Consider the following 12,311-nt stretch of genomic DNA (forward strand, 5'->3'; position numbering starts at 1 on the left):
ACTACATTTGTCGATATCTAAAAATAATTACAATAGTATTTCCAGCCGTTCTATCGTAGCATTACAATAGCATTAAACATATGTACTGTAATAAAAAAAATTACATACTATGTCATGAATGTAGGAATTAAAAGGACGGAGTACAAATCTATTAAGCTCAAACTTGTGTCCGGAAAGGGGTAACGAAATACTACGCATGTGGCGATGATTGGTCGATAACAGATGAATTTTGTTATTTGGTTGAATTTGTTATTTGTTTTGTTATATGAATTTGTGTGTTGTTAGGAACATAAATGAAGACGTATGTATAATATTAATGCAAAAATATGTATTGAAACAAAAATATATGTAGTGCAAATTTGTAAAAATTATATATAAACGAATTTATGTATATGTTCTTTACTATTGTATCCACCCTTCTTTACTACCCTATTTTGACATAATTTTAATTTATATTTCTATATAATTGTATGTAATTTTCAATACATTATTTTCATCATTGTATATTTTAGGATATTTCACAATCCTAAAAGAAGTTACTAAGTGATTAGCATTTACCACGTCTTTAGCAATGTTTAGCGTATTTCAATTAATTTTTAGAAACAAATTGTACATATAAAATTTCCTTTACAGTTTTAATTTCAAACCTGCTTTATTTTTATACATCTCTTTTCTTTACACCACTGATTTTTCTGCTGTCAGCAGAATGATTATAAATCTCCTATTTCAGATAAAAACAATAGAAAAAAATATATCTTATCTACCATTTATTTATTAATGTACAGTTTCTAGTATGCCATTATCCTTTTGCAAATAACATACAATGTCTGTCTAATAAGTAATTTAACTTATTATCCATGTTTAGAGCAAGACTTTGAGTAAATGAAATATCTTTTTTGTGATATGTTTGTGCTTGAAGATAAGTGTACTGCATGCAAAATGTTACATTCCGAAAGAGAAGAGTTTGTCCAGATTACAAAGTCATACTCTACAAATGTCAGAAGATAGAGAAATAGAAACAGTTGCCGATGAATCCTAAAACATGTAGATTTGAAGTATATCTAACAATAAATAATATAAGTCATTTAAGATTTGTTAAAATAATGTCTCATGGACCAACAGAAAATTAAGCTTGCATCAAGAAAGATATTAACTTTTTAGATGATCTAGTCTGTAGTAGAATATTTACAATATGATTTATCTGCATGTATATATACTAGTTTTGTATTATGTCTCTATAATTCTATGTAATTATTTATTGTCAAATAATGTGATTCCAATAATAACTAAATAAAAGTGTTATAAATAGATTTTCAAGAAAAAAAGACAAAAGTGATATTTTAATGAATTTTATTATGAAACGTTTTCTTATACCCATCTTTCATTTGTGTGTATATTGATTTCCTATTTATTTGTAATATGTGAATGAAAGAACATTTTCATACTCGTTATAAAGAAAACATATGTATAAAAATTAATTAATTTATATTTAACACACTTAATATATAGTTTGATGCTCTATCACCAGATGGCAATAAAAGATAACTGTGTTTATTTATCATACATATAATGTAGGTAAAAGAAATAGTAAAAATTTAAAGCAATAAATTATAAGACTTATAAACTATATTATTATTAATATAATCATTTTATTCGCAATTTTAGTATTTTCAATATAACAAATAAACCTGTCATTTAATTGTATTGTTCTTGTTTATTCAAAATAATTTATACTCTATAATGAATTATAATTCTAAAATAAGTCATTTAATAAATCACCCAATAACGTATAAGTTCCAGTAGAACGGATCGTATTATTGGACCAATAGCATGTTTATTTGTCTACAGAATTTTTCTATTTAATCTAAATTGTAATTGGCTGTTTTCATAGCAGAACTGAAATAGCCAATCAGCGACGTAGTATACGCAAGGAAATGCCCTTCTGGAATTTGTTCGATTGATGATGTAGTTCCTGTAAAACCCGCACAGCACGAGTAAGGTCTTGGCTTCTGTAAGAGAGTCGTTTATCTTTATACGACCGGTGTTTCTGTGCAGGTTCCGCTGCATGTGCTGACATCAAGGTGCTTGGAGGACTCATACATTGAACTGTTTTTATAATTAACATTATTGTGAACTGTTGTTGCTCGTAGAAACTTTCTGTTTTCGTCGCAGCATCTCGTTTTGCCGGGAAAGCAGTGAATTGTGTCACGCATAAGTGGTTCCATTGGGTGAGTGTACAACGCCATAAGATCGGCTTTGCCGATGTTCTTTCATCCGACTTCTCACAGAGAAGACCTCGGAACGAACCAGGAAGGCAAGCATGATACGAGACTGTGAAAAGTGTTCATGAATTAACGATATTTGTTGCTCGTAAATTATTGTTCAAATCATTGAACGTTTCGATACTCATGTTTTATGTTACTTATCGAAACATTTTGCTAAAATTTTATATTGAGAGCTTAGCGTTACCATTTCTTAGATCAAGAAAAATCGCCATGCTTGCTCATGCAACCGGGCGGCCCCCTTGCCCTCGACCTCGCACTTCGCGCAGCACACGAGTTGAGAGATGATCTACAGTTTTTTGTTTTTAAGTAACTGCTTTGCAACAAAGATTCCTGTTATTTTTGTACTTACGCGAGCACATGTTCTATCAAGACTAGACTGTACGCGCGCCTGATTACAATTTAATGTACAAATTACTGAAATTACATGTTTTAACACTCATATATTTATGTTTTAGGATTATTGTATCAATCTTTATAGAAATACTATAGGTTCGATTGATGAATCAATTACTTCAGAAAAAATATTTTATTTATGACCATTTTTAATCCAAGCACATCGCTCTCATGTGATATCCATAGATAGCCACTTTGATTGATGTGCATATTTACAATTTTTATCTCATTATATTGTGTATTTGTTTCCAATATTTAGTTCCTATGTTTATTTTATGTTTATATATAAATGTGATAAGTTATTTAATATGTAAACATTAATGTAGTTTTAAGTATATTGTATATCTTTTACAATACATACATGATCAATTTAATCTGTTTTTCTTTGAACTACACATATATTTATATATTATTATACTTATATTGTGACAAAAAATAGATAGATATAATTTATGTATACAAACAGTATGATACATCTATAAACATTACAGGTATGTTTTTTTGTTACAGGCATCTAAGCTTCCAATTTTCATAATTACCACATAAAATTTCTGTTGCTATTTAAGCAAAGTATTATTTCAGACGTTAGGGATAAGAAAATGGTCATGGAGGCATCCCCTTCTCCGCAGAATGTCGGTCGTGAATTTGTCCGACAATATTATACTTTACTTAATCAAGCTCCTGCACATCTTCATAGGTAATTGAAAGAAAGAGAGAAAAAATACCTCTTTAAATGTAAAAAAAATGTTGAAAAAGCTACAATGCAAAATTAAAATATTTTTGTATTATTATATTTAATATTATTGCAGATTCTATAATCAACATTCATCCTTCGTGCATGGAGGATTAGATTCCAATCGAGAATCGACTCCTGCAATTGGTCAAAAGCAAATACATCAAAAAATTCAACAACTAAATTTCCGAGACTGTCATGCTAAAATAAGCCAAGTTGATTCACAGCTCACTCTTGAAAATGGTGTTGTCGTGCAAGTAAGTGACACTATTAACAGAGATTATAAAAAATTTTTTATATCCATTTAAGGTATTAATTAGTACCTAATACTAAAAATTATGAGACTAATACATACTAAATTTATTTGTATTAATTGAATTATATATGAATTATAGGTATCAGGAGAACTATCTAATGCTGGACAACCAATGCGTCGTTTTACACAAACATTTGTGTTAGCTATACAAGCACCAAAAACATATTATGTACATAATGATATATTTCGTTACCAAGATTTGATCTTTCCTGATGAAGAAGAAACAGATGTGGGTGGTGTAGAAGGAGGTGTAGGTGAGCCTGGAGAGAGGGAAGGGGAGGAGGGAGCGCGTTCTGAACCAGAGGAAGATGAACATCAAAATCGTGGACAGCAGCTTTCAACACCAGCTACATCTACTGAACCTCAAGTTCAACCTCCGCTTATTCCCGCACAACAACCCGTGCTTCAACAACAGCAACAAATATACTATGCACCACCACCGCAACAGACTCATGTTAGTTTTATCCTAAAATATAATTATTTAAATAATATTGTATACTATATTGTGCATTATATATGTTATTTTAGGTACATCCTGTAATGCAACAGGTATTAAATGGTTCGGTTCATGAAGAAGCACCATTAATTAATCAACAACCACCACCACCACCACAACAACAACAACAACAGCAGCAGCAGCAGCAACAACAACAACCACCTCCACCACCAGCACAGCAGCATCAATATATAACAGAACCTACGTCACAAACACAATTTGTACAAGAAACGGAACTGGATCCTGCAGCCGAACAACAACAACAACAAACAGAAAATGAGCCGCAAGCTCAATCAAATGAGAGTCGTGAACAACCTGAGGCTGAAACGTTTACCGCTTCTGTACAAGAATCCGAACCAGAACATCAAGTGGCAAATACAAGTGTGACTAGTAGCGGGCCGAAAACATACGCTAATCTTGTGAAATCATTCCCCAGTACTACTGGCGCTACTAGTCCTCAAGCTCCCAAATTGTCTATGTCACCGGTATGTATTTTATAATTGTAATAGTTATTTTTAACGATTAAGATTTTGCTTATTGTGTAATTTATACAAATCAGATGTCGACAAAGTATAGATATAAACTGCTTTGTAACATCTGTTCTCAGCCTCCAATGACGAACTTGCGTTTAGACGATAGATCGCCACTACATCCAACTAGTAGTGGACCTGCACTGTCTATAACAACTAGTGTTTCTACGCCTCAACAACAGACTCATAGAGTTAGTAACCAACAGCCACAACAGCAACAACATCAGCAACAGCGAGCTCCGAGAGGAGGAGCAGTACAACGAGGTAAATGTAGTTCATATTAGCATTGTTAAAAGATATTTATTTTCTACGTGTTATTTACATTAGTCACACACATTACTATATTGTAAAATAAGTAAATAAGTAATGAATTCTTTAGATGGCGATCGTCGTGGTACAAGACAAAGTCAATATAGTGATGCCCACCAACTATTCCTTGGGAATTTACCGCACAATGCATCAGAAGATGATTTACGTCAAGTGTTTGAATCTTATGGTAGGGTAGTAGAGTTGCGTATACACAGTAAATCAAATGATAGATGCAAGGGGCCACAGGGAAATAACACGGGAAAAGTGCCTAATTATGGATTCATCACTTTCGAAGACCAACAGGTCGTTAGCAAAGTGTTACAGAATTTGGTTAGTTTATATGTATGGATATAACATATACAAGATATAACGTACAAAAGGATTAATTTTTTATCGTTAATTTTAGCCGATTTATTATCCTGCTGAAAATGGACAAAAGCTAAATGTGGAAGAAAAGAAAGTTAAGCCGAGAACGATGGAAGGTAGCGGTGGTCGATTGAATTCTAATGATGGCAATATGAGAGCAATGGGAGGACAACAACAACAGCAGCAACAGCAACGAGGACCAGGTATGCACACGCATGTGATGTTTTTTATAATTACATTTAAAGGCTGTAAAAATGCATATATAAATTAGATAATTAGATGTTAAAGTAAAGAATAATAGCTCCATAATACCTTTTAAGATTCACGAAAAATATATTAAACGCTGCGATAATTGTATTGCAGTTAAAAAATAGTTATAAGTGTGACCACCATGTTATATTTCTTTGTTTTATAGGTGGACCCGGAGGTATGATGAGAGGTGGCCAACATGGTACGAGAGGTGGACGTGGAGGATTTTCACGAGGTGGTGATGGTGGAAGGGGAGGTGGTGGTATGCGGCAGTCTGGTAATCCCAACAATCTAAGTTATCAAAATCGCCGCTAATACTTCAAGCAACATTGAAGAGGCACTCCCCAGTTTCTTTCTTCTTGAACAAGTCATCGGTATATAATTACCATCCTCATTTTTGAACACAAAATCCAGGACTATCTCGTATGCCACACAACGTGATTAAAGGCGCTATTCTTTTACGCTTAAACATCGCTTGCACCGTTTGTCAAGCAACAACTATAGATGACGCAGCTCAAACTGTATGGAATACGAACTCGAGTAGGATAATCGGATTATCGCATTTAAGCTAAGTTTATCGTATTCGTGGATAAGGAATAATGATTTAGTAAAATAATTCATTAAAGGTTCAACTTAGTTCGTTGAATATTTGATGAAATAAATACTACGAGTTCGTTCTTCATACATCGACGTCAGGCAATTTACAAGACTTTACGATGAAAACAGAACTGCATCCACTTGCATATGTACGTATAACAGAGCGACGCGTGATATCCTCTCCAGAAATATGGGTGTATTTTGTCTCCTGATACGTAGCCCACGTTTCTTAGAAATCAACATCCAAGAAACAAAATTGTTGCCAATTTTTGTGATAGAGTGACAGAAGAAAACTCGAACTAAGTTCTTTCGTGTTCTTCGTAGCACGTGTGCGATATATAAAAGCAAGTGACAGTGTTAGAAGTATACATCATACAGATCCTACACATACAGATACATGTCGAACTAGGATTCGGTAACGTACCTTTTGTTTTCCTTTGGATGAATATCATGAAAGTTATACGTCGCTCTTTTAGTTTTCTTCGTTCGCCAGTCGCATTAAGGAGACATAAGCGGTGCGAATTCCGCTGTCGTATAAATAAGTCACGAGCCAAACTAAACGAAATTAAAACGAGAGGATACGAATCATTTTAACTATGGAATATCACCGTACACTTCATATGCTCTCGAGTTAATTTACTTGACTGCCGATGTAACGTTCCATCTACATGTAGAAAGTCGGCAATAATGTTTATAGGTGTAGTTGGTCGGTGTTGGTTAACGAGTAGAGAACTGCGGCTGTTCTGTGGTCGCAAATACAAAAAGACACAGTCGATTTTTTCACAAAACATGGCCAACTATCAATCGACCGGTATCGGTTGATAGTGGCGCAGTACCTTTAGACTGCAGCTGGTCTCGCCGTTTTCTAATTCATCCGCGTGTCGCTTATGCTCTATTTTGTTCCAACCTGCTAATTTTTGTTCAATTTCCTTTTTCTATTCCTCGCGTATCTTTTCCTATTAGCCTCTTGTCTTTTCTTCTTATGTTCGTCTTCGTCTCTTTCTTATTTTCTCTTTACTCCTTTTATCGGTCTTTTGTTTCTTGTCTTCTTTCATACAAAGTCATACAAAGAGGGCAATGCTATTTCAAAATTATAATTTCATAGTTGATACAACAAACTAATTGAGAATTATCTAACATCTGTTAGTTTGATAGTCTCTGGTGATCGCAGAACTCGCAGTGCGCTGCTAAAACAAAGAGACCTAGTACCGTTATAACAACACAAAATTTTAGCTTGACTTTGTGCAAAAAACCTCGTAAGATTAACAATGTATATTGATGAAAGAATATTCCTCTGCTTACTAACGTAATTAGCGTTATTCTTGTAATTATTATACATACATAAATAGAAATTTTTCAAAGTTCGATCAAGAGTGATAAATGTTCGTACGAAGATTTTATAAACTTCTTTAACCTGACTCTTTTCTTCGATAATTAGATAATCCATATCAATAATTAGATCGAAAAGTAGGCATATGAATATTCATTTTCGAAGATTTTGTCAGCTCTCTGGCGCTAAGGCACACTTTTAAATGTTTTTCAATCTACACGTTATCTTACGAACGAATAGTTTTACCAGCATGAAGTAATAACAGCGATTTAGTGAAATTAGATGGTCGATCTAACTTATCCTTTATATGGAGAAGATAAATTCAGCACGTGCACTTATTCTATATCACCAGATGGAATTGAGGAATATTTTGATTCCTGTATCTTCATAAGTACCCTAATATGTAGATAGTATTTTCCTATCTGTATTTTCGACACGTGTCCGTATAAAGGTGCTAGGGCAGATAAAACAGAGGAGAGAAAGAGAGCGAGAGGATGAGAGAGAGAGAGCTAGAGCGAACGAGAGAGAATTGTGTTTATTAGAAAAAAAAGCATCAGAAATATTTTCGAATTTCTAGAAACAGTTTGCAAGATGAGTCCTGCGATTATTAGAGACAGGGCAATATATTTTTTCTGGCCTATTCGTCACGTGTTTTTTTTTTCCTTTTTTCAAACCAGGAGATATTGTTCTTTTGTTTCTGTAAATTGTGATCGTTCTAAAAATCATCGGATAATCAGAAGAAAATTATCAAGCCAACATTGAAACAATATAGAAGAATCGTAAGTGCAAAGTAAAAAGTAATACAATACTACCATCGTCGTGAAACAGTGGTAGCGCATATAGTAATTTATGTGCCATCTCGTACGTATACACCTCGCCCTAACCCAAGTGCACAGATGAAAATACAGGAGACGAACAGAAATTAAACTGTTTTTTAATAGTGCTGAGAAATACAGAGGTGATAACAATATGTTGATGGTGATAAATTAACTGAATGTTGAAATTTGCCAGAAATTACAAAGTGCACGGCGACTAAACCACAAAATGCTACAATATTAAGGCTGAAAACATGTGAGAAGTAATTATTTACTTTCTTATTGATCCATTAAATTGTTACGTAGTCTACATTAAACATCCGCAATAGTTTGTAATCGAATGCGTTACAAATGTTATGTCCGGGATATAGCAGAATCATCGGCGATCGACGTTCATTCTACTATCTCTACAAATTTTCCTGTAATGTATATGTAATCTTAGTTGCGTATAGCTTCACACGGTGGAATCATTTTTCTGTAACAAAATTCGATGTTTATGAAACGTTGCTTTTGTATTATGTCACGATGATGCTGCTTTGTCTCGGTCATGGATAAAGAGGTAATTTCGCGTAATCAGTTGGCCGCATTGTTCGTTACGTCGACAAATTAGAATATTTGCGAAGCATGCTCGTAATTGTCCACTCATCCGTAAAAGAATTTTATCATTAAAAAGGATCATTGTAAAATAGCGAATTGCTTGTTTCATTTGAAATACTGATATGCCTTTTATATCTGCGTATGATGATATTTTCAATTGTACAAATAATAATATATAAAATTTTATATATCCAAACAATCACGCTATTAACTACGCATCGAATAAGTTGATTAATTTATTCCTTCTTAAATCATAGGGTTAAAATACAATAACGAATTTTTATGGCTAAGTATTTTAACGAGCTTCTTCTCCAGCCTCGACGAGTAGAATGTAGCACTTTGATCTTTGCTCTTATTTCAATTTTCAATATGTATATACAGTCTTTAGGTAAGTTCATTTGTACCGTTCAGTATATATATATATATACATCAGTGTGCATCTCACGTATAAACGCATTGAAAACAAAGTGTTCAGAGGCCACGTGCACGCGAGATTACCTCTTTATACCTGAACGAAAGCTCTGCAAATTTTTAGTGTGAATGTTTTCGTTTTTAAGTGATTATTAATAATAATAATTAATAATAATAATAATAATTAATAAAAAAGATAAATATAATGAACGAAGAAAGGAATATGAAGAAACACAAATAATTATAACAATATAATAATTAGAGGATGGCGAATAAGTTGTGAATTTTTGTAGTATACATTTTTATTTCGGTCTATCAGGCCAGTTTGTGTGTACAACCATGGTCAACGTTACTACGACAAAAGGAAAGAAATAATGTTAAAGGAAAATGAAAAAAAAAAACAAACATCAAATATATTGTAACTTTTTGCATTTAGTATAATATACCTACCTTACTACCAACTCCTGTTAGTATCGCTTTATTTATCGGAATATTTCATCATTTCTTTATCAACAAAATGTCCGAGCTGCACGCTTCAAGAACCGATTATCTGCGGTAATAACGTTTAATAAATATATAATAACGTTTAATAAAAATAATGTTATTATTTGCAATCGTTTACGATGGTAAATTAATTTATTTAAATTAATTTATTTTATTAATTCCGAATATTTATTTGAACGTTGTTTATCCTCTTAATACTCAATTTCCATCAGTAACATTCAACTACTTATTGACTTTTTCTCAATGAAAAACGCAACAATCAGATCTAAAAGGGAAACTATTTCGACCTTCTCGTTTGCGGCGATACATTGGGGGACTTGCTTGAATGTAAATAATAAGGCAAACACGAATATTTTTAGAACAACTGGAACAAACGCGTTATGATCAAAAGAACATTTCATGTACTTTTCAAAAACCAAATATTTTCTCGTCTAATTTTATCTCCGAAGCAGGATGAATTATTTGATCCTTCCTGTCGTAATTACTTCAAGTAAAAATTATATCTTCATTGAAATCGGAATTCGTACAATATGTTTCGTTTCGTGCAAACAAATAAATACCTTTCCGAAAGTCCCACTACACTTTTTAATATATGTCGTAATATATATGTAAGTTTCACTACTTCAATTAAAGGGTTAAATTGATTTACTCTCGTTCCTATATGAACATTAGATACAGTAGACGTTTATTTGCGATCACTTGATACAGTTCCTTATGACCTGATTACTCGAACATCAAACAGCGGCGTAACGTAGTGCGAAGTATAAAAATATACACATGTAAAAATTAACGGACAAACAGTTTCATTTTATCGAAACTGCTGTAAAAACATCGCGACGATCCGACGAGCTATACTCGGCAGATTGATTTTACTTTTTAATTGCACGTAGACAGATGAACTCTAATTCTATGAGATACGGAATATCGAGCGAGGCGTTAAACTTTCTATGAATATTTTAAATTACAGCGGTTTTACGTCACACGCTAAATATTTTGCATTATAAAAAATTCACCAAATTATGAACATTTCGTGATGGTAGATTTTAAACAAGTTTAGTACGCGTGGTTACGTACACACGATTCGGCATGACGTTTATTGCAAGGTCTTTTTTTACTCTCTTTACAAAATTCATATTGTTAGGTGAATATCGAAATTATGGCTAACACGTTATTTTAGGACAAGTTATTTGACGAGCTATTTTATGACATATTAGTCGATATAGTCGATATTATCAGAAAAGTTTTGGTTATTGTGAAAGTGCATGTGTTAATGCCGGAGGACACTTGCTCGTGCCATTAAGCTTATTCTGTTGGCGTTTTGTTAAATCGTCGCAATTTCTAAATCATTCGACACGGTTGAGCGACTCCATGATTATTTTATAATCTTTGCGATAGTCACTTGAATAGAGACGAATTTTTGCGGACAATTAGAGCACATCTACCGCTTAAATCTCTGCTTAACGTAAGTGACACGATGCGATTTAGATAATTCCACGTATGTGTATGTCACAGAACAAACATGTGAATAGAACAAATAAGTGCGAAATACACTTCAGGGTCATACGAGTAACGAGTATGGTCGCTCAGAAAAGTAACTTTCACGTACATTTTTAGATTGCTTAAAAATTTCATTATTATAGTCGTAATAATCGCCACTTGTTAACAATACGTTTCGAAGAGTTTCGTGCAGTACGTTCGCAACTGTAATGATATAGTTAAAAATTTCCTTATAAATAAGCGTTGGAATACTTTCGCGAGTCGTTGAACTAAACGTTACAAGATGTTCACCACACATATGATGCGATCACGAACGAAAGTGTTGGCACACTCCTTAGAACCGAATAATTTTTTTTAGGTTAGACTTTTTTGACGAGTTAGGAAGAATCTCGTAACCAACGAGATGACGCGAAACATATTTTTTGAAAAAATTGCAGACGGTCAGAATCGCGGGAAAAATAGTAAAAGTCACTTCTTACAAGTTTCTTATCTGAAACTGTAACGAAGGTTTAAAAACTGAGATAAGCACGCTTTGTAGATCTGTGTTAGTTATATATGTACTGACAATTTTATCGAAACCGGTTAATATTGCTATGAGCTACAGACGGACAAAAACGATGAAAATTGCTGTTTCAGATTTTTCAGAAAATTCAGATTTTCGGCCTGTAACTAATAAATCCATATTCTTGTTCATCTTTCGACACCTGTTACTCGTTTCTGCATCGACCGATTTCGATGAAATTTTCAGCATACGTACAGCTGGCATAATTCTTCAAAATGTGTTGTTTAAATTGTGCTTACAAACCTAAATAAAGACGCGCAGAAAGCTGCAACTTTCCTAAAATCTTTCTTACCCGTCACCTAGTAAACTAGTCCCAACTTC

At 33.2% G+C, this 12,311-nt stretch overlaps 1 protein-coding gene across 2 annotated transcripts; it reads left to right on the forward strand.

The window, feature by feature from the left end:
* Window positions 1–1,978: 1,978 nt before the first annotated feature.
* LOC117242923 (ras GTPase-activating protein-binding protein 2) lies at window positions 1,979–9,888 on the forward strand. Of its 2 annotated transcripts, none has more exons than XM_033509986.1 (9): window positions 1,979–2,228; window positions 3,261–3,375; window positions 3,488–3,668; window positions 3,807–4,181; window positions 4,256–4,708; window positions 4,831–5,017; window positions 5,133–5,392; window positions 5,469–5,631; window positions 5,844–9,888. In XM_033509986.1, the coding sequence occupies exons 2-9, from the start codon at window positions 3,278–3,280 to the stop codon at window positions 5,990–5,992; spliced, it is 1,866 nt and encodes a 621-aa protein (XP_033365877.1). In that variant the 5' UTR covers window positions 1,979–2,228; window positions 3,261–3,277; the 3' UTR covers window positions 5,993–9,888. The 2 variants fall into 2 exon arrangements, with proteins under 2 accessions (XP_033365877.1, XP_033365876.1); XM_033509985.1 differs by having other exon boundaries at window positions 1,980–2,228; window positions 3,189–3,375.
* The last annotated feature ends 2,423 nt before the right edge of the window (window positions 9,889–12,311 follow it).

The sequence above is a fragment of the Bombus vosnesenskii genome, unplaced genomic scaffold, assembly GCF_011952255.1.
Source record: "Bombus vosnesenskii isolate JDL3184/JDL3185 unplaced genomic scaffold, Bvos_JDL3184-5_v1.1 scf7180000016281, whole genome shotgun sequence".
In the NCBI taxonomy this organism is placed as follows: Eukaryota; Metazoa; Arthropoda; class Insecta; order Hymenoptera; family Apidae; genus Bombus; species Bombus vosnesenskii.

What these genes read in the sequence shown, in the direction of transcription:
- LOC117242923 (XM_033509986.1), top strand. Translation starts at nt 3,278, where the DNA reads ATGGTCATGGAGGCATCCCCTTCTCCGCAGAATGTCGGTCGTGAATTT. An exon ending in CACCACCGCAACAGACTCAT is followed by an intron (nt 4,182 to 4,255) that starts GTTAGTTTTATC and finishes ATGTTATTTTAG; the next exon opens with GTACATCCTGTAATGCAACA. An exon ending in GCAAAGTGTTACAGAATTTG is followed by an intron (nt 5,393 to 5,468) that starts GTTAGTTTATAT and finishes CGTTAATTTTAG; the next exon opens with CCGATTTATTATCCTGCTGA.